The sequence below is a fragment of the Cyprinodon variegatus genome, unplaced genomic scaffold (assembly GCF_000732505.1).
Source record: "Cyprinodon variegatus isolate N-32 unplaced genomic scaffold, C_variegatus-1.0 Scaffold21, whole genome shotgun sequence".
Classification (NCBI taxonomy): Eukaryota; Metazoa; Chordata; class Actinopteri; order Cyprinodontiformes; family Cyprinodontidae; genus Cyprinodon; species Cyprinodon variegatus.
Window position 1 is genome coordinate 1,778,482 of NW_015150474.1, and position 22,355 is coordinate 1,800,836.

At 36.7% G+C, this 22,355-nt stretch overlaps 1 protein-coding gene across 3 annotated transcripts in view; it reads right to left on the reverse strand.

The window, feature by feature from the left end:
- LOC107094958 (ALK tyrosine kinase receptor-like) overlaps window positions 1-22,355 on the reverse strand; it is a 506,212-nt gene that overhangs the window by 293,350 nt on the left and 190,507 nt on the right. For all 3 annotated transcript variants that reach the window (XM_015390903.1, XM_015390895.1, XM_015390885.1), the window contains exon 2: window positions 853-963. In XM_015390903.1, the coding sequence (XP_015246389.1) occupies window positions 853-963 (111 nt within the window). The remainder of the gene's footprint in view (window positions 1-852; window positions 964-22,355) is intronic.

Consider the following 22,355-nt stretch of genomic DNA (forward strand, 5'->3'; position numbering starts at 1 on the left):
AGCTCGTAGATGATGATAAATAACATAGTTATGTATAATATATTACATTTCTGACTGTATATTCCTGTAATTATTACACACTGTAGCTTTAATTTCATAATTTTTTGTTTTTCATTAATTTTTATTATTTTTTTTATTTTTCGGTGTAACAATAAACATATACTGAACCGAACCGAAAACCGTGACCCCGAAACCGTGAACCGAAACTGAACCGTGGATTTTGTGAACCGTTCCACCCCTAATATATATATATATACACACACTTTTTTCTGTGCAGCCCGGTACCAAATGACCGACGGACCAGTACCGGTCGTGGCCCGGTGGTTGGGGACCGCTGCTTTAAGGCCTCTTGCTCTGTTACAATCTTTAATTATATTCATATAATAAATAATATTGATTATATTTAAATCTTTAAATATATTTGCTTGTGTCTAAGTGTTTATGTTTAGGCTAAAGGTGATAATAGAATTGTAGCCTATTAAATAAAGCAAAAAAATGTTATTTAACAAAACATTTTTTCAATTAATTTCTCTATGTAACCCTTTTTATTATACTATATTTTATTATAATTACTACCTAGCATAGATGTTGCCTGGAAAATATGAAACTAAACAGGGTAAAAAAGGCAACTCTACACAAGAGGAAGTCTTCATGGCCAGGCTGATCAAAGCAAACCAAGCTTTCTGATGCTGCCAGCAGCAATAAACGGAAGCCAGCTAGACAGAGACGTTCATATGTGCTGATAGGAAGATGACGCCAGGCATTGAGGCCAATTGGGAACAAAGACTGTAGAGGACAGAGGCTCCTCACCTTGTCTGTCTGTCTAAGGGAAGCTGACAACAACCGACTCACCTGACTTGGTTGCGGTGTCATTTGGAAAACTTAGGTCATCCTCGGCTACCCAAGAAAAGCTCCAGTACCCTCGGGGAATCCCACCAGTGCTCCTGCTGTCAACAGATTCACCTGCAGTGACAGAAAATTTAACCGTCAGATTGCAACGCAAGAGAAAGAAAGAAAATGCGATATCAATGATAGGAAATTATTAGCAAGCAAAAAACACAGCAGACTTCTAATCTATCTGTAAGAAATCAAGACAATCTAGCAAAAATAGTCATTTTGGCCAAGTCTCTTCCACTGCATATAATACTCAATCCCAATAGTACTACCGCTGCAGATTAATTTCTGCACACTTGAAAGGTATCATAGAGGAGATGAGTTGGAAAAGTCCAAGGAGATACATGAATTGGTTATTGGACATCAATATGTTGCATAATTACCTGAGGGCAGGTTAGCCTAATTTTGTCTGACTTCATCTTCACTTTCCAAACTCAAAGACTAATTATGACAACATTGAAAGGAACTCTCATGCTGTAAAATACGTGCATAGACTTTAGTCCTATACTTCACAGATAACCCCCTCCCCCATTACCTCTCACTGACAAACAAGCTCTCATTCTCTCCTTAACTCTCAGGCAATCACTGTACAGTCAGTCTAAGAAATTGCTGACAAGAGACGATAATCATGTAGAAGTCCTGGTCAGTTAGTCAATGTTGGTCAAATAATGTAAATTTCTGTGTGCAAGCTAACTCCAATACTTATTACGGCAGTGCGGTGGTTTTACAGATTAAAGACAGACAGCAAATTGCAGTACATTTAACAGATAAGTGAATCTGAGTTTGATAAATTGTTGAAGTTTGTTCTTTAATTAAAAAATGTTCCAGCATTAAACATCAACTGATAACGTAAGAAACATTGCAAAAATATAGAGTTTGTTCCTGTTTGCTTTAAATTATTTATCAGTTTGTGTTCCTGTTGGGTGCATGCAACCGAGAAGGCTGGCGGTTTTTAATGTCTTTCCAAAATATATTCATAGAAAACATAAACACAATCTCCTCCACACATTCAGAGGAAAGTTAATAGTGTGACTTTTTTCCACCCACACTCAGAAATCTTTCAAATGCAGAGTGGATTGATGCATAAAGATAGAGTCACACTGTCACTTTAATGTCCCTATGAACATTCAACCTCCTCTATCTGTTTGACTCTAGTATAAGCAAAATATTGTAAAGTAGAGGGAGCAAACAGTGCTCATTTTTGTTTCTGACAATAAAGTAATGCCATCCAAAGCAAAAGGACATAAGATGGTTGTATGTGTGAATCGATTTTCGACCCCAGCCTAGTCTTTCATTTTAATAAGATTCTGCATTGCTCCAAAAAAGATCCATCTGCCCCCAAAAAACAAACAAGGAGTTGAAGAAACCAGTGGAGAAAAACAAAAAAGGCTCAAAAGGCAGTAGACGAACAAATAGTTTTTTGTGGACAGTACTATACATGATGTATGTGGTTCTTGTGGCCCCTGTTTCACAGCAGTGCAGTGGTCCAGAAAAGAAGCCAATTGTCCATGAAAAGTGGAAAAAGGGTAAGTGCACAGGTAGTAGATTTGCTGCTCTGCTATAGCTTAGAAATGGTGAGCCTTAAAGTGGAACCATAAGGATCCTCAAATGTATTTTTCACTTGGGTTACCTAAGAATTTCTAAGTAAGGAGGGGAAGAATGAAAGATCCTTTCATTAGTATATTCCAAATAAGTGCTTTAACAAACAATTTAGTCCAGTTGGTAGTAACAAGAGTAATCCAACTAAAGTAAATAAAAAATAAAAAGATAGACCATAACCCCATTCCATAAAATGGAAATCTTGAGCACATTTTTTGTGTATTACATGCTTAAAAAAAAACTGCCTTTCTTTGGTAAAACAACTTGAGGACATTTCCTGTAAACACATCTCATTCATTGCACTGGATTTATTTTTAAACTAGCCTTTCACACAATTTGCACTGACATTTAAAAGCTTCCCAAATCCTGCTTTGTGCATGCTCATCTTTAGTTCTTCACATTGATTTTTGATTGGATTTAAACTAGGGCTAGGCAATTAATTGCAGTTGCAACATTATCGCTATTTAACAAAGCGCAAAATTCAAGTTGCAAAGGCACTCATCTTTACATTAGTATTTTATATTTTACACTAAATTTAACAAAAGTAATTTCTGACAGCCCTTTAGGTAGATGTAAAACATTTGAAGTCAAAGTGTAAGCACTTTTTCACACAAAAATTACAGTAAAAACCTGCAACAATAGACTCAGGGCAAGTATGCTTTCAAAAACTGAAAGCCTGGGATAAAACATCTACAAGTGTGGGGTTAGTGCAAAGGTAAATTGAAATAAAGGCACAAATCTAGCCCTAAATCAAACCTGATGATTCCCCTAGTTTCTTCTTTTTTCAACCACATGAGCTATATGCTAAAAAATACTTTACAGGCTTCAACATGTTTTTCTTCAGCAGTGAAGGCTTGGGTAGCAACTTTTCATACAGACCATTGCAGGTGCCTTATAAGTTTCATAGACAAAGATTGGCTTAGAAATCCGCACCTTGGAACTCAAGAACGCTGCACAAGTACGACCTTATAAAACGCTCCAGACTCATTGCTTAAAGTATATTTGTAGTATTTGGGCTTCTACTTACATCCGATATGAATTCCATGTCAATACTTTTTTACTTTACTGTTGGAATGAAAATCTTGCCTTGCTCCAGGAGGATTAAACTTGAAGAAGGCATTTGGAAATGTAATGAAACAACAGCAGTATCAAGCAGTTTACAGCTAATTAAAAAGGAAATAAGAGGGCAACCCCCTCCTTTTTTTCCCTGGCGGGTTTTAACATGCCTCCATCCTCTGTGTCCCCATTGTCCTCTTCTTTCTCCATTAATTAAAGATTTATCAGGGGATACATACATTACTGCCTAAATAAATTGATCACCTGTCTAGCCCAGTGACGCATCATTAAACGCTCGTCAAAGTCCACCAACACCACATCAGTCGGCCTGGAACTGCCTGCTCTCCTTCTGCTACAATAGGATCTACTGCTACAAAAGGCCGCATTGATTTCTTTCAGTGGACTAAGTCTTTCCTCAACACCCACACAAACTTTTAAACCACTGCAACTTCCACACTTGTAAATAAATGAGGATTAACACATGTTCACCTGATCATACCCTCCAATTATAGCATACTGACTGCCTCTCCCAAACTAGAGGAGGCCTGCAATAAATAATCCTTAAACATTCATACAATTCTTACGTTTTTTCCAAAATGGAAATCTCGGAGGTTAAACAGTGCAGACAGATTTAGGTGTTCTTGTTAATATGCTGCCTTCTGCGGTTGCCTTTAGCTTTAAGTGTGGGGAAGCGTTTGTCATGTTCTTGGCACAAACTCTGTCTTGTAAACAAGCAGAGATTTTTTTACTCCAGTTGTAGGATGCAGCCTATTAACTCAGAGTGCTGCCCATGAAACTAAATGTGAGGCCTCCAGTAACGCTTCTATACAGAAGGACTGTTCTTCCTCTCAGAGAGCTGTCACAGGACTTTAAAGGCAAGACAGAAGCAGGAATCACAACCTGCTGAAAGGAGTTCACTGGCATAATTACGGTTAGATGATAGAAAAACAATTCTGAAAGAAAGGAGTTTAAAATACAAAACATAGCATTTTTACATAAAAAATTAGGGCTCTTTAGCTGAAGATTGAAACTTCAAAGGCATCTTCTATAACGGTCTCTGTCAGATGTTGAACATATAGTTGCTGTAAGTGAATTTGCACTGAACAAGAAATGTCTCACAGACATCCATGCTAAAGATTAACGACATCAGAGGACTGACTCTGACGGTACTTAAGATGCTCCAATACGTTAAATATGTTCATATCTGTATGAATGGAAAATTTTTTGTCCAAAGAACTAAAGATTAAAACTAAAGATGTCCCAAGAACCAAAGATCAAAAACTAAAGATGTCTTCTCACAACACTGGTTTGTCTTCCTTGGCTCTCATTAATGAAAACTCTTGAAAACTAAGTGGCCTCACTTTGAAGCTCTTACAGCAGCCAGGCCAACAGCATTAAAGCTCTTAACAAGGAGTCTCATTCGGAGAATGCTTAACTTGCATGAGAAATGATTCATCCAGAAAGAAACATCTACAGTAAAGAGCTAAAAATAAAGCTGTGCGATGATCTCACTGCCTGACAAAAAACTTTATTTTTAATAGGTCACTTTGTTTGCACTTTGTTTTTGAGTGCAAAATCTTATTAAGGTAATCATACTAAATTTACTTCTTTGTTGGCATTTTGGTTTGATGTCTCAATAGTAAGCAGCAATATGTATTTGGATTCTTGTCATCACCAGTTAAACCTACTGTTAGAGACAACTCTGCTGTGCCTGCAAACAAAGCTAAAGGACTTATTTTGTGCATATCTTTCGGTGGATTTATGCACGTCCCTTTATATATTTTCTTTTTTTGGAAGAACAAATATTTGTATAAAATTATCCAGTTAGGACTATAAAACAACTGTTGGTCTGAAGAGAAACATTTTTGTAAACTTGCTATTGCAAATTTGTAATGCTTTTATTAGAAAAAAAGCAAAAAATAAATAATTTTTATCCTATTTAAATAAAGAACCTGAAAAGAAATAATCTAGTTACTTTCAGAGGGCATTTTAATTTAATATTGTGCAATCCCACGTGACAGAAAAAGCTCAGTGTACTAAGCTCTATGCCCCACTTCCACACTCCCAAAAGTAGCAGCAAAGTTTTAATATTTTAAAGGTGTTAGAGGCAAGTTTCAGTGAGAAAATGAGGCAAAACGGTTTCAGAGATGAAAGTATATATTTTCCAAATCGTACCATAAAGTGGTTTAAAAGATGTCGGTATGGCACCGCCATCAACTCCAAAATATTGCAACGTACAGCTTTTCGATTATTGGAGATGTGAAAAGAAAACCCTTAACCACATTGACAGCTGATTTTCTCCAGTTTTAGGAAGTTTAAGTCTATTGTCTAAATCAATTTTAGATAATCACTGGAATAAAAATAAAAACTCTAAATCTACAGTAAAATAAACAGAATTTACCCAAACATGTAAAAGGGTTGAAAAAGTACCAAAGGAAAATAGCATTCAGTTCAATTCTGGGATATTAAGAGTTTCCACATGACAGTGTGGGGTCCTTTAGCAGAGCTTGCCAACATTTAATGCACAGTTTGAGTCTCAAAGAAAACAAGGAATGAAAAAGAAGCTGGCAGAAAAGACGTCTGCTATTTCCACAATTTGGTCACCAGGTGCTGAACCAAATGTAATTTCCACATTTTTTTGTAACAACAGCAGGCTGTCTGTCTGGTTGCCAACGGGAGGCAGATTCACATGGCCTCTCATGCCCAAACACAAAAACATCCCAGCTTTGGTAGACATAAGGCAGTTTCCGCCCTCACTGTGATTTCACTGATATTCCAACAGGACACAATCCTGAGTGAAACCAGGCTCAAAGCTTATCGCAGCATTCCATGGTTGGGGAGCATAATTTCCTCAAATCACAACCTCTTGCTTCTACTGTTGTGTGGTGATGGTTTATGATCATAAGCAACAGATCTGACAGACAATTTTTGTACTGCAGTGATTTAGAAGAGTTGACTCCCATTGAGTAACTTCAGGTCCCTGCTTTCTTTTCCTTTTACTACCCATTCAGCAGCTAAGCCAACTTGTGGCATGGTGGCTTTGTGGCCAATCATATGTAAAGATATGGGATCAAACCATTTTGTGAAAACAGATAGTTTAAATAAAATACTTCATAAAATTAAGTATGCCTCTTTAATAACAGAACAAATGTATAAATATAGGCAAGTATAACCTCTGATCACAAAATGAATTATTAGCATACAAAATACTTGTATTGGCCAACTTAAAGGTATAGTGGAGGATAGTCGTGAATTTTTTAAAAGACCCGCCCTCTCCACTTTCCAAAAAAATGCATATGCACAACCCTGTACCCGCTCTCGAGAGGAAACGTCTATTAAACGCGTGTGAGAGCATGCACGAGCCCATGTCTCCTCGTGCACGCTCTGTTTAAAAGTTGCTGTTTGCATTGCTCATACAAGCTTACTTTCCAAAAGAAGATTTTTCCACTATGTCAGACTGGCCACCGGTAAGTAAAAATGGGGACGAGCACGTAGGACGGCCTTATGTAAATATATCACAAGAATGATTGACAAATAGGAGTCCATTTATTTTGATGATCCACCCAGAAAAACAACATCCTCCACTATACCTTTAAGCTAAAATAAGAGGTCTAGAATAATAATTATAGGCAGAGAACCAAAAGAGACGACTCTTTGTGTGAGAGCCAGCTTTCCAAAAAAGATAGTTCTTTGAACCTTAAAACAGCTTTTAGATTTTGGTATCAAAGTAATGCCATAAAGTTGTGATTCTTCCATCCAGCTGGTAAACAAACTACATCAGCAAAAAAACCACCATCTTCTCAAGATATCAAATGAAAAAATACCTCTTCAGAACTGACCAGAATTTCTGTTTAGTTACATCATCAAAGCCCCCAGAAACACCTCTTACAATATGTCAGAGATATGCTCCTCTAGAGGCGGCTGATGTGTTTGTGTGTATAATGAACTGGCTAGTCTGATATTTCATGTACAGCTGAATCATTCATCAAAGAAAATGTTTCAGAGCCCACTGTAAACAAGACCAGAGATAACTGTAGTTTCCCCTGGATTCAACGTTATGAGACAAATCAGAAATGTTCATTTAAGGATAGCGAAAATACAATTTTATTTTAAAATAAACCGGTTTACGTCTGGCAGCAGAGATGAAGCTCTAAAGAAAAGTTTTCTATACAGCCGCTTTATTCTTAGCTGAGATTTCTGTAAGAAAAGTTCAGTGATTCCTCAGAGTTCAAAACTATTCTATTCTTACCTGCAAGAACTAGTTCATGGTAAATGGTCTGTCCTTATATAGTGCTTTTTCAAGTCGAAGGACTTGACTAAAGCACTTTTCGCTGCATTCAGTCATTCACCTATTCAGACACTCACACACTGATAACTGCAAGCTATGTAGCCACGGCTGCCCTGGGGTTCACTGACAGAAGTAAGGTTGCTGTACACTGGCGCCACCGGGCCCTCCGACCACCATCAGTAGGCAAGTGAAGTGTCACTTGTTAAAGGTAATTAAAAATGTTGTTAGGAAAACAAAGTTTCCTGGCTGGTCTAAAACTGCCTTTATCAACATATGGGTAGCTGGGTTTTCATACACTGAAATCCAGCTATTATTCCTCTTCAGGTAGTGTTAGGCTGATTATTTATTTTTGCAAACACAGGCTGCTATATAAAAATAGTTGTTCTCCTATCCTCTTTCCATGAAAGCAATGGACAGTCCTCGCTACCATCAAATGCTTAGAAAGTTTAGAAAGCAGCAGGATTCGTAACTGAACCTTCCCAACAACTGTGAGCCAAACAACAAGGCAGCTTGGATCTTTTTACTTGGTGCCACCCAACCTATTAATACCTGCTGGGCACACAACAGCCCTGAATGAATGGCACACTGAGGAAGTTTTTAACTTTTGAAGTAGAGAAGTATGACGCCACTGTATTCCAAAAAATCCAAAGAACCTGCCAAATCCTTGTGGTACTGTTGTGCCCAACTGTCGGTAAAGGTGAGAAGCTAAAGACACCAGACCCAGTAATGTAGATCACCACAGGTCACTATCAAGGTAACCTGGGATTCCATTGCGCTTCAGCAGAACCACAGGCTGGTGATTTGAGTTGAACTGCTAAAATCAATTAACTTTACCTTCTTTCTAGTCAGATGTAAAGCCTAAGACAAATGTTTCGTTAGAGGTTGGGAAAACACAAATAACAAGACGCTGTACATTGGCAGTCGAAAAAAAAGGTATGATTCTTTGTATGCCTGTACTTGCCCTGCGATTGACCCTTTTGTTTTAAATTTCAAACTGGATAGTCTGAGAAAGGATTGACCTCTTTTGATGGATGTCTTCTGCTTCAATGTATGTGAAGTTCTTAAAAATATCATTTTAAATAAATAAATAAATCATTTTAAAGATACTCGGCTTCAACGATTCTCTCAAAAAATGGAAAATGTGTATGTAAAACAATTATTTGGTGTTTTTTTTTTTGCATGTTAAGATAATGACAATTCAGTGTCTAAACTCTAGTGAGGACATTCCCAATCAACTTTGACTTGGCGCAGACAGTCCCCGCCAATAATTCCTGCTTTTTTTCCCCCTCTTTCTGCTCATTTACTTTAGCTAACAGTGACTGGGTTTGGGTGCAGATGTTCGAGTTCAGAGCGTTTACAGTAAGTTCCCCCCCCACCTTTCTCCCAGTACTCAAACCTATGGTTGTAACATAATCGGCTCTATCACTTTGAGACATAATATGATTTCCCTTCCCTATTCACTGCGTACATGTTGGAGGAGAGACACACACAAAAACCCTCCTTTAATTTTAACAGGCAGCTAATTAGATATAAGTTTAAGTTAGGAGACAGGTTGATGAAGAAAATAGAAATGCCACCATAAAATCTGTTCTTTAGAAATATGGAGCTTTTTCAAGTTTACACAAGTTAGTATTATAATGAAGTACATTTGACAAAACAGCGTTTAAATATTGTGTTCTTCTTTACTAGTTAAAAAAAGCTCGACTTCTCAGAGGACCATGACTTACAGTTACATGTAAAAATTAACACATACTGTATCTGTTGTTTTGTTATTGAACAGACAGAGTCAGACCGCAGAACTTCTAGATAACTTGAAAATTTGTTTCACTGGCATCATTATAATAGTAGACAGCTTTATAAATGTTTTTTTTTCAACAGGGAACAAAGACACAAGTGGGGACAGCTGCAGATTTAAAGGTAAAACAGATTTACTGGCATATGCAACATATGTCTCTTAATTAAAAAAAAAAGTTTACAAGAAACGTTATCCTATGCTATATTTGAACTGCTATTTGTCTCTTGTAATTTAGCAAGATTCAGAAATACCTCTGGCAGCCTAGTAAGAGACAGATGCAGAGTCAGACTCACAGGTGAGACAGAGTTAAAATTGAGAAACCTACAAGAACTTAAGCACAAACAATACAGTAAAAACCAGCTTATCAATAATTTTTGAAATATAACTTTCAATACCTAAACTTTGGTTGCTAATGATAAATGGGACAAAATTCTTAGTTAGATTTTGCTGCTTGTTAAGCAGGATAATCACTGATGCAGCTGAAAGGAAACCATCTGTCCATCCGTCCGTCCGTCTGTCCATCCGTCCATCCTTCCATACATCCAATCATCAGCAATCATATCAGATTATCAGCTTGGATGTCTGAGACTTATAATTTGCACAGTATTGTGTTAGTATTTGTACTTTTCCAGTTTTCCATATATGTCCGTATGGCCGGATGGACGGACACACAGACAGAAAGAATGGAAATTGTGTACATAATAGGGATGCATGATATATCGCTGTTGGTATCAATAACGTCATAAGTCATTTTTTAATGTATCAATGTTTTTGAATGTATCCATCTAACTATCTATAAATATAAATATCAATGTATTTTGGCAGTCTTGGTTTTTTAACAATAGGAAAGAAATCAATAAATATATGTTTGGGCTTGTTTTTAGAAAATACAAAAACCTAATGAAAGCGTTCAGGTTGCATAAGTGTAGGTCCATCAGCCACCACCCTGGGAGTGTCCCCACCAACTCATCAAAATTGAACACTTGTGACAATTGAAATATTTTCTCATGCTAACAGAGGTAGTTAACTATGCTTTTCTTTGGTTCTGTTTCATAAATTTAAATACATAACCACTGAAACCAAATAAGTATGACAAAAGCATTGGATCCACTTGGAGGGCTACCAATTATTTCTCTGGTTGCTCTAAACCCTTTCAGAGATGAAAAACCGTGTATCCAGGTACAGCAGCAGAACAGGGTCTTTAAATAAGCAAAAAAGCTCTTAACTGGCTGAGCAATAGTAGTGCACTGCTTCAAAACAGCGATCAGTTTGAAAAACAAGAGGTTATTATGACTTCAAAGGATATTGCTAGCACCAAGGAATTGATCGGTGGTTTTAGTTTTATAAAGCTTTAAACATTCATCACTTGTTTAATCATAAAAAAACATGTTTTTGTATCTTTTATATAACAGCATCTGTCTGTCTTTCTTCATTCCAGCTTTTTCTTCAGTGAGTCAGATGAAATGCAAACATTATCGCCAGGTAATACAAATGCAGTCCTCTAAAAAAACCCTGTTGCTGTGACCTTTTGAGGGCTCTGCAAAGCGCTGCTGTATGCCCAAGTATCACAGTCGATTAAATGGCAATGTATTTCTCTTTTTCACCTCAAAAAGTATCAATTTTAACCGCTTCTGTTGCCTTGGAAATATCAGCATGCAGCATTGAAATATAATGGATTTTTTTTTTCTTTGCTTGTTCCATGGTGTGTTATCAAAAAAAAAAATTAATTAAACATTTTCTTTTTGATTTTTGTTCTTTAAAATTGAAAAAAACCTTCTTTAATTTACTTTTGGTTGTCTACTGAAAAGAAAACAAAAATATGTTTGAGGCAACTGCATGTTAAATTAGTTTATTTGATCAGTTTTATTTTAATAACTTGAAAAAACATTATTTTATTTTCAAAAGAAGTCCATTTCCTCCTATTGATAATCAGATTTGAGGTATTTTCTCCTCTGTTGTTGGATGCTAAGCAGCTGGAAGGGTTTTTGGTGACATCTTTTTATTTTAGACATTAGCTATAACCGATAACCATAGCAACCATCAGTGTTGAATATGTTACTGTATATGTTAAAAATTAAACATCTATTGTTATTACTACTTATATTTCTCAAAAAGTAATTGAGTTATTAGCAATAAACTTAATGACTGCAAAATGTCACTAGTAACCGTGCTAGGCTGTAGCTACTTGCAAACAAAAAGGCTGTACTTCATGTCTGTGTAACAGTATATCATGCAAGTGAATTCAGCATAACACTGACAAAGCAGATTGCAAAGTTATGAAAAAGCACCCAGTTTTAAGTCAGTGTAGTTAAGGGGTGAAATTATAAGAAATGCTAGACTTGGATCTGCAGAGATCTCTGTAATTGCCCTGTGCCTGTCCTCTTCGTCGGCATGAGCAATCAATGCATCCCAGACATCTGCCTACATTGCAGCTCCTCAGCCAATCATCATCACTTATGGCTTTTAGTCAGCTTTTCAGCTCTGTCCCTGACCTAAAAACAGAAAGAATTCCTCTACTGCAGCAAGAATAATCTGATTATGAAAACCAGCCTAATTGATCCAACCGTTTTAACCCACTACTAAAGAATTTATAGGTGATTGGGTCACCAATATGTGAAAGTAATTATTTAAATTACTTAGTTTATGAAATGAAAAGCTAACACGACGTAGTTACTCCAAACTTTTTTACAAAAAACTGAATAAAATCACAAAATCTAAAATAATAATATCCCGTTGTCCCAGAAAATTTTTAAAAGGATGTGCCAAGAAAACGAGAGGAGGAGTAAGGGGGAAGATAGGGAAGGAAGAGAGTTTCAGGCATATCTTAATCTATTATGGACAATGTGATTAGAGAGCCAAAGGCAAAAACGGTGTATTAGCATTACATTTGAACAACTAAAGTTGTCATCCATCCCATGTTTCCCTATAAGTTTCATCCCTGCATATTGAACTGTTAACAGTAACTTTTTATCCATACTCACCAACAGAATATACCAGGGTAATTTTGCTAACTGTTTACATCCCAGCATCTGTGGCATGTGATGTTGCTAAGCTACATTCAGCCAAAACTGCTTGTGTCAATATACAGTGGTTAATCATGCTTAATTCTGTTATACCTTCAATGCTTCACAAATGTGTAAGCTTCTCCAGCAGAGCAAGAAAATTTTGGATTTGTTTTATGCAAATGTGAAGCAGTAATGTTGAACAACTTTAAAGTATGGGCTTTTCTTGGACGAGAAGTCTGACAACAATATTGGTTTTCTCAACACAGAACATAACCCCTTTTTTAAGAGGAAATCTGCATTAAACAGAAGTGTCAGAAGACAGTAGACAAGGTAGCTTTGAGGCAACAGCCTAGGATTCACAGGAAGACAACACTGTTTCCATGGCCGAGTTTATGACTGATTATGTACAATTTGCAGCAGATGACACAGTCTTGTCAAATGAGCTGAGAATGGTGAGATTAGTTGATGTTTTCATGCAGAAATTAATGAAAACATTAAAGAAATTAAAGATAAAAAAATAATAGTTGCAATGAAATAATCAAAGCACAAGAATTGAGGTTCTCTAATCACAGCATGGATTTTTTTCTTTACAAGAAAAATGTAAACTGCCGTGGTAGAGTTTTAATTACTTAAAATATTGCTAAACTGAACGAGTTACACTAAATAAATAATGCAAAGAAAGGTCAAGTTAGCTAACAGTTATGAACAGGCCAGCTGACAGAAATGCTAGGGCCCTGAAAAAAGGCTCTGCCTTGTCTTGTTGGAAAAGCTGGGTTATAGCTCAGGAACTAGGACCCATATGATATCTGGTTGTTCAATAGGTTTGCCTAAATAAAAGATTTAGAGATGACTTATCAAGATATTCCTGCAAAAGGTCTGATGTTGCAAAGGAAGGTAATGGAAAGTGTTTGGAGCGTGCGCTTGTTCTGATGCCAGTTTGTTTCAGCCTTTATCCAGTCTCATGTAGAAGGACTGGTCATATTAGAGGTTATTTGCATTACAATAGGGACAGTTAGCAAGGCAGAGTGAATACACAAACTTGAAGAGGGGAGGGGGGCTTGTAGGAAAAGTGAAATTCTCCATGACTTCTAGTGTTAAAGGCCTAAAATGAAAGCATGCATTGACTCTGCTGTATGAATTCCTTGTCAGAACACTTCTATTCAGAATTAGAAAAAAAAACATAGAATCACAGATTGCCTCTCATCCAGGAAATCTATAAAGTCATCTGTCATAAAGCCATTCCATATGAGATATGAAAGATCCTCTGTCCCTAAAGCTTCCATTTAAGATTCCTTGGCATCAGCATTTAGGAAAAATCAAGCAGATTAGATTCATTCCAATTTATTATTTGATTATCTTTACTGCTGGATTCATATAGTTACAAGAAGCAATACTCTTTTATTTTTAAAAACATTGGAACACTTGACCTGTAACTTTTATGCATCATACCCCTGAAAGCAACTGACATTACTGCACTGTTGCAAAATGAAACAGTCCCTCTCTGTGTTGTGGAATCTAAAAGCAAGTCACTTCAGACCAGCAGATTGAGAAGTCATGGAATTAGCTGCAAAAAAGGCCACACTCCAAGATTGAAAACTACATCAGAGAGTGAATACTATATCTGATGAGGAATCATATGTTTATGTAAATGTAAATCCATTTTTTGTCCCAAAAATGGGGAAATTCACTGTCTGCATTTGACCCCTCCCCTTTGGGAGAAATGGGCTGCCATTATGTGGAGCCCTGGGAGCAGTGTGGGTTAAGGGTTTTGCTCAAGAACACAAAGGTGGAGTTGGTGGGGATCGAACCAGCTACTTGCAACCTTCTCAGAGCACAAGCAAACTTCTCTAATCCCTGGGCCAACACTAGCCACAGTTGTACACTTTTAGCATAGTTAGCTGTTTGTATTTAGGAGGAGTTGAGAGTAGAATAAAGTGGCAGTCCAGGTCACATGACTGATTTAGCGATTGATCCGGTCCCCTCAAATCACATAGGCGAGTCTGTGAAAATGACACCCAGCACTGAGTATTCATATACATATTGGCCTGATTGACCGGTTGTAAAAATTTAGTCATAGTATATGTTTACAAGTTTATAGCTGAGAAGGATAATTTCTGCTTTGGCCACTCTGTGTTTGTCTGTGGCAATCTGAAGCAGAGTGTGACACTTGTAAGCATGCAATAAAAAGGTATACAAGTACTCCCTGACACTACTTTAAACAGATTGCCTTGAAATTCTGTGCAAAGTGCAATAAAGACAATATGAGAGACAAGAAAGTGGCATACTGTAAGCTGTAGCGGAAGCTGTAACAGACCAGTATGAGAAATGTGTGATCTGGAATGAAGATAACAACAGGCTTCAAGTAGGAGGAGGTTGAACATGTGGATGTCTGCGCAGAGCCACTCAACTAAATGGGTTTAGTTCAGGAACCAGCTCAGCTTCCTTCTCTCCTGGCCACAGGAATAAACAGACATTTAACCCTGTTTTGAAGCTTCACTGTCACACCTAATTTTTTGTGTTCAACCTCTGTCATGGACCCTGCTATTTCTTTTTGTTTTTTTCCCAACTAAGGCAGAACATGGTATTGCTCTATTTCCCTCCCTCTTCCGCCTGCCAGCAAGTGCCTGATACAGATGTTATATGCCCCAGTTCTGAGGGACTATGCAGAGCAGCTCTGTGGGATTCTACAATACCTCTTTGACCTTAGCCTGAACCAGGGGATTGTTCCAGAGTTGTCCAAGACCTCCTCATCAGCCTCTAACAACTGTATACCTGTTCTACTGGCAAAGTACACCATAAAGGTTGTTTTATTTTTTCTTTGAAAGCTAATCTAAGCTGTCAGTTTCCCTTGGTTCACCAGATTCCCAGAGACGGAACCAGTACGAAGAATACAACCAGAGCGAGGCAGCGGCTGTTCTGTGTCTGCCCTAAAGGTAGAATGGGGAAACAGTTCTTCTAGGTCTAAATTAATGCAGCTTTTTTAAAAGCAATACTCAAACCTCTTTAGAGCATTCCCTACTTTATCATTTGTCAACATTATTTTCTGTCTTCCATTTTGATAAAAAAAAAAAAAAAACTTGTCTCCCTGCCTCCTTAACTTGAACAGTTGTCAATTCATGATATATTCTCATCTCCTAATTTTTATACTTAATAATTTTCCCTTGTAAATGAGACAACAGTATTGAAGAATTTAAGATTTTACTGTGATCAGTTTCGGCAATATTGGAATCGGCAGATACCAATTTTGGTAATCGGCTCCCAAATTAGGAAGCGATGCATCTCTATTGAGTAAGCCAACAAGTAATCATCAGGAACCCTTGCCATTGCAATCAAACACGAGCTTTAACAAACCCTATAAGATTTAGACAAGGCACATTTTATGGTGAGGACCATTTTCTACAATGTTATCACTACATTTGATACAATTCACCCTTAGTTGCTTGTCAGAAACCTCAGAAGATTCAGGTAGAAACTTTAATAATTGCTTAAATCAAAAGCTACCTAAGAAAAAGACCACAGCTTGAGACCACGAATGTTTAAACCAAGCAATCAGAAATCTCCACAGGAGACTTTATTCTCACCATTCGCTCTGACTTTGTTCCTTTTAACTACAGATTACTTTCAGCTGCAGAAATACTGTGATGATGCTGCAGTCATGGGGTGCATCGGAGATGGACAATAGAGTAGGCTCAGCTCAGAGAGGTTGTGGACTGCTTTGCGTCCATGTTTGTGGGGAGAAACAGTCCTATTCTCAATGTAAAAAAATAAAAAAGATAATTATAGATTTCATGAGAAAACAGAAAAAGGTCAAACACTTGTACCATCATGGGAGAAGATGTGGAGGAGGGTAAATACAAGGGTCTTCAACTAAACAGCAAACTGAACTTAAGACACAGCTGTGAAGTGGTCTACAAAAAGGGACTGAACAGACTGTATTTATTAGGCAAGGCAAGGCAGGGCAAATTTGTTTGTATAGCACAATTCAGTACAAAGACAATGCAAAGTGCTTTACATGATTAAAATATAGGAAAATAAAACAGCATTAAAGCAAGTAGGAAAAAAATGCAGAAATAAAAAAAAGAATATTAAAAACAGTCGGACTAAAGAAAATAAAAAAGTTGAACTAATGATGTTTCGGTTGAACTGTCTAACTAGAACAGTCTAAGGCAATCCCAAACAAATGTGTTTTTAGTCTTGATTTAAAGGAACTCAGGCTTTCCGCACTTTTCCAGTTTTTTGGAAGTTTATTCCGGATAAGTGGAGCATAGGAACTAAATGCTGCTTCTCCATGTTTAGCTTCTTAAAGGAAGCTTCGGTCCTTTAGAGAAGCAAGGTTTAAAGCAAGGTGTTGAATATCTTCTAAAATACTGTTCTGGAGAGTGTGATTTGCACTAAAATCATCTGTTGTGGTAGAAACCTGAAAAAAATGACTTTAAGAAGTTCAGCTAATAAAGAAGGCTGGCTCTGTTCTATGGATTACTGTAAAACCTTATGAGATTTTACAAAGGAACAATTCCTTATTCCTTATATGCACAACCCTGAGAATCAATTTCATCAGAGTAGAGTACTTCTAATAGACTGCTACATGAAATACATTTACATGCAAATAATGTATTTTAATTAGGCTTCAAGCCAAAAGTAAACATTTCTGTCATCAAACAAGATGTTTTTGCTCTATACCTTAATCTTTGTTCAGTTTATTAAACAAACTGGAATCAGATGATGGATCTCTAACCCTACTGTTTTTAGTTTTTCGCTCTTGGTATGTGTACCATAATGAAAGCTCAATGCAATTTCCATTCATTTTGGTTGCTGCTTTTGTATTTTATCAGCACTGTAATAACCATTGGAAAACACATTTAGTTACCGCAGAAGGTGTTACAGTTTTATCGGGTACTATTTTGAGAAAAAACAAACCAACTGTTCTTTCTCTGGTTCAAGCAGAATGAAAGTCTAATGTGACTTCTCTATCAGACATTATCAACAACACTAATTACCAAATAAGACCTGTGGTGGTGATAGCAACATATTTCCAACAAAACAGCATTGCTAGAGGAATCAGATCAACCTTATATAGATTCTAGTGTGTTGACATACTAATGGGTAAAATGGTTGGAACCAACTGTTCTTAATTAAAGCAGAAGCTATTATTGCTATTATGCATAGAATAAATCCTGGAAAATAGAAAACTGTGTTTTCCATAGGGGCATGTGGAAGCATTTTACAAGCTGATAAAGATAAAAACAACTAAGTCCATGTTCAAATTGAATTTGCATATATCAAAAATACTAAGATGTATACATCTCTCCTGTTTTATAAAATTACATTTTTCAAACCCTGAGGGTTCAGGCATCTTCTGTCTACATCCTGCAAGAGCTGTCGGTCAGTTGTGTATGTTGGCAGCAAGTCTCTATTATCTGACACTACAGGTTGAAGCAAATATTACCAATAAGTCAGCATTCTCTTTTATAGAAAGCCTAGGAGTGAAGTATAAGATTTATTGTGTCCCTCAGAAAATAAAAAGTCTATACCACTATTGCCCATTTATTAAATACCTTCCCTTTTTTGTAAAAATATATCGACACACTGGAAATTTTAGTAAAGCACCAGGCTGTCCATTCAATCTCTGGTGCCACAATTATTGCCCATGCTTCAAATATAAACATAACAGATTCATTGTTTCATTCCGATTTTAAAATGATCAGAGGGTTTATGAACTTTTAATTGGTTATCCATGACTGCTCATTTCCCTGAAAAATAAAAATGACAAACAATAGAGGCTTATTTAATAAAATGATACTAAATATGTCCAAAGTTATTAGAAACAACAGTAGAGAGCGGCTTCATCTGGTCATTAATTAAATTTACATTTGGTAAAAGACTTTTGCAGTTTAATGAAGTTTTGCACTAATAGCGAAGGGAGCTGAATCACAATTAAAATGAAATATACACCAAGAAATCATCTAGTGAGTGGAGTGGAGCTGATTTTCAGCTTGACTGGCTCTGATCCGTGACCAGCAGGTTAACCACTTGAAAACTCAACCCAATCTTTTTTTAATTAGTAAATACACCATAAGTGCATCATAAGTGTAGTATGTGATGCTGACAAAACCTGTCTTTGTTGTAAACAAGCAGTGATGTAAAGAGGCTCTGTTTCTACCTTTTTAGGTTTTTAAACTTTTTCAGACTAGAAATCATGGGAATTGCTTAACATAGAGACATAGCTGGCCATGCTAAACATGCTACTTATGCCTGTGTGATCAGCATGGAAAGCCCCAAGATCCACATATTTTATGCACGTCCGCAAACGGCGGCTGGGGCCCTGAATCAGCCCCATACATCTTTTGCCAGAAATATGATTTTATTTTTTAACAACAATTTCCTCAAGAAATCACAAGTTAATTTTATCTGTGTTTTATTCCATTCTATAATTGGTACAAGAAGGTCAGACAAAGTGATTTGTATTTGTAAAGTGATCTGCAGCTGATTTTAAATGGGTGCTCTAGCAAAGGAAGCTAAAAAAGTCATTAATAAGCTTATATTTTTAAGCATGATCAAATATTTTATAATTTTTTTTATTAGATAAATAAATTTCCTTTCTACATTAATTCTTCAATCAAGACTAGTTAAAATCTATATTTACAGTCTCATTAAAATTGTACCATATAAACAATGCAATGAGGTAAGATTAACATTGGGTGTGGGAGGGCACAGAGTGTCCACGAAATATGAATGTCAGAGGTGAAGGTCTGTATTCCTTTAGCTCATCTCAAGGCTGTCAGCTGACCTTATTCCGATGTAACATGACAACTTAAATCTTAAGCCGAATGATAATTAATTTTGACTCTAGAATACAGGTCTTACAGTTAATGCTCCCTGACACACACATAGTTATGTCACAGGTGCCCTTAAAATAGTTTTTTTCTCCCTCCCCCATTTTACAAAAGGAATGCATTTGCAACAGCTCATTTGTTACAATTACTCTAAGAATATCAGAAATTAGCTAGAATATGTTTTCAAATAAAGCTGGGTGATTGGAAATACATAGGTAATAGCCCTATTTTTTAAGTCAAAGACAATTAGGTATGATTTTAATGTTTCTCTAAATGCTGCAATACCCAGATCATTCTGCACAATGTTATCTAAAACGAGTCTATTTAGCTTCACGAATTTCAAGAACTGACAATTTTCATGCTCCAGCTTGTGCTCTGATGTTTGAACTCTTAATTCTTAATGAGGCTTTTCACACTTGGAGAGAGGTGATGTTGGAAAATATGCTGAGGTTTTTAGTTTCCTACCTAAACCAGAATTTTATCTCTTTCCTGCTTTGCTTGAGAGGATCACCTCTTCTATTCTCACTAATGTTGAGCATGTCTCATTGAGAACTAAATTACAAAGAGGAGGGCACATTTTCAAACACGCAAGAACCACAATTTTTTCATTAGTCAGCAATGACTTTGATTTTGTCTCCGCCAAACAGTCATGGATCAAGAGAGAAAATATTATTGAAAAGTAGACAGTCAAAACCCTTCTAGGCTGAAAGGTTTGACCCTGACAGCCTCCCTGGACTCCGAATCCATTAACGCCAAACAATGACATCTATGATCATTTTACGCCCAGCCTTTCATATTTGGCAACAGCTGTGCCACATGTTTTCCCCACAATCCAACCAGAGAGAGCTACAGCTGTATGAAAGTGGAAATGATTTAGGGTTGGCCCTCCCCACTGCCCCTGTAATCACTGGAGTTAATGTGACGCAGGAAAGCTTTTAAAAACTGCAACAGTACTCCATAAATCCAGCCTGACTCCTGACCTGCCATTTCCCCTCTCTCCTGTTTTCCCAACTATCTGCTTGTTTGAACCCTCTCTGGTCTCCACAGTTTCAGACAAACACACACATTATCCCTTTTATTTTGAACTAGTCAGTCCATTCAGCTACCTCTTCACACCAGCAGCTGCTCTTTATTCTGTGCCATTCCACTCCTCTACCGCAGGGCAGCCGCAGCTAGTAAATCATCTCCGCAGCTTGTTACCAGTTTGTCCCTTGACATTTCTTCAGCAGAGTTGTGTAAGTGGACATGCCACTGAGTTTTTAAAACCACTTAACATGCTTTCTGTGTTGATTTTAGTTTCCAGCTGAAAAATATTTGTGCAGAGTAGGTTTAACAGAGGGGAACCATGTAACCCTGATGCAATGTTTGACTACACCAACCAGGGATATAACCACTGGGAAACCAAAAACATGCAAAGTGAGCATTCCGCATAAAGATTTGATTAGGCTGTGCTTAGAATTCTTACTCCCATTTTCATTGAAAAAACCAAGCAAATAAATAACTGCAAACATATAAATATATATCAAAGAATAGGCGTCTGAGTAAAAATGGAGTCATTACTCATGAATCAATACAATTGGTGAAGGCATGTTTCTGTTTAAAAGCACAGCTTGGATGAGTAATACATTCTTGAGCTGTCATTTGGTGCACAGTCTCACTGCCTCCGCTTGTTGCTGAAAATAAACTCAGAGGAAGCTGCAGGATTTCATCAAGATTTTGGTGCTTTTTCGGCTACATTAATTATCCACAAGCCCTGCTTCACAGTTGTTATATTTACAGCTTATCTTACATTAGCTTTACTGTGATAAAGAATCTCCTGTAGACAATCTAGCAGGGATAAACAGACGCATTTGAAACAAAGCAGCATGGCTTTTTTGCTTTCTCAGAAAGTTATCACGAGCAAGAAGAAAATATGCCTATTTCTAAATATAAGAAAATGTTTAAAAAAAACAAAACAAAAACAAATGTAAGTGCTAAATGTTTTGCAAACCAAACCCTATATTTTATCACAAGTGACAAACCAAAGTAAGCAAGTCGCCCTGAAGAATTTTGAACTGTATGCAAGCTTATTTGTCAACAGTCAATGGTTTGATAATCCCTTTTTATCTTATGGCAAAAGCCTTTTGGATTCAGAAACCAGGCTTGATAAAATAGCATTGGAGGCTTTTTCTCCCCCTGTGGATGTGTTAAAATTTGTAACTGAATGAAAGCTAATAACAGTACAAAAAAAAAAAGAAACCAGTATTGTTGTATTTCTTAGATTGTAACAAAGATGAGGTAGAGAAAAACTTAAAAGTAAAATTAAAATCAATCAATAATAATATTGTTAAAGCAACAGAATCATCAATCCTACTTCCCTGTAGGCAAAATGACAACCAAGCCTATACAGTGGAGTAATGAGACAACACTGCATCAACAATTTTACGTCTCAAACAGCTGACCAAGTGAACCAGAGTCGGATTTAGCTGACATTTGCTAGGCTCTACAAAACAGAGTTGGAATTACAATTGGCTCTTGAAACCTAAAATAAAAATTAACTTAAGCAAGAAAATGTGGCCTGATGAAAAAACAGAAAGCCAAATCAGCAGATGATTTTCTGTATTCTTTCTTTATTCAATCTTTATTTCTGTATTTGGTAAATTTTTTTGTGGGTTTATAATGGTCTAACAGTGTTTTATCCTGTGTTATAAAGTGATATTTCTTTCTGCATATCATCATTTTGCTACTACTGCTTCTTATAAACAACAATTTTTTTTTCTTCTTTCAGTTTCACATATTTATTTTATTTATTTATGTGTTTATTTGAACAGGGACAGTGCACATTAATAAACATTTCTGTAAATGAGCCAGTGTTAGCTAAGTAGCTAATTTTCAACTGTAGTCCC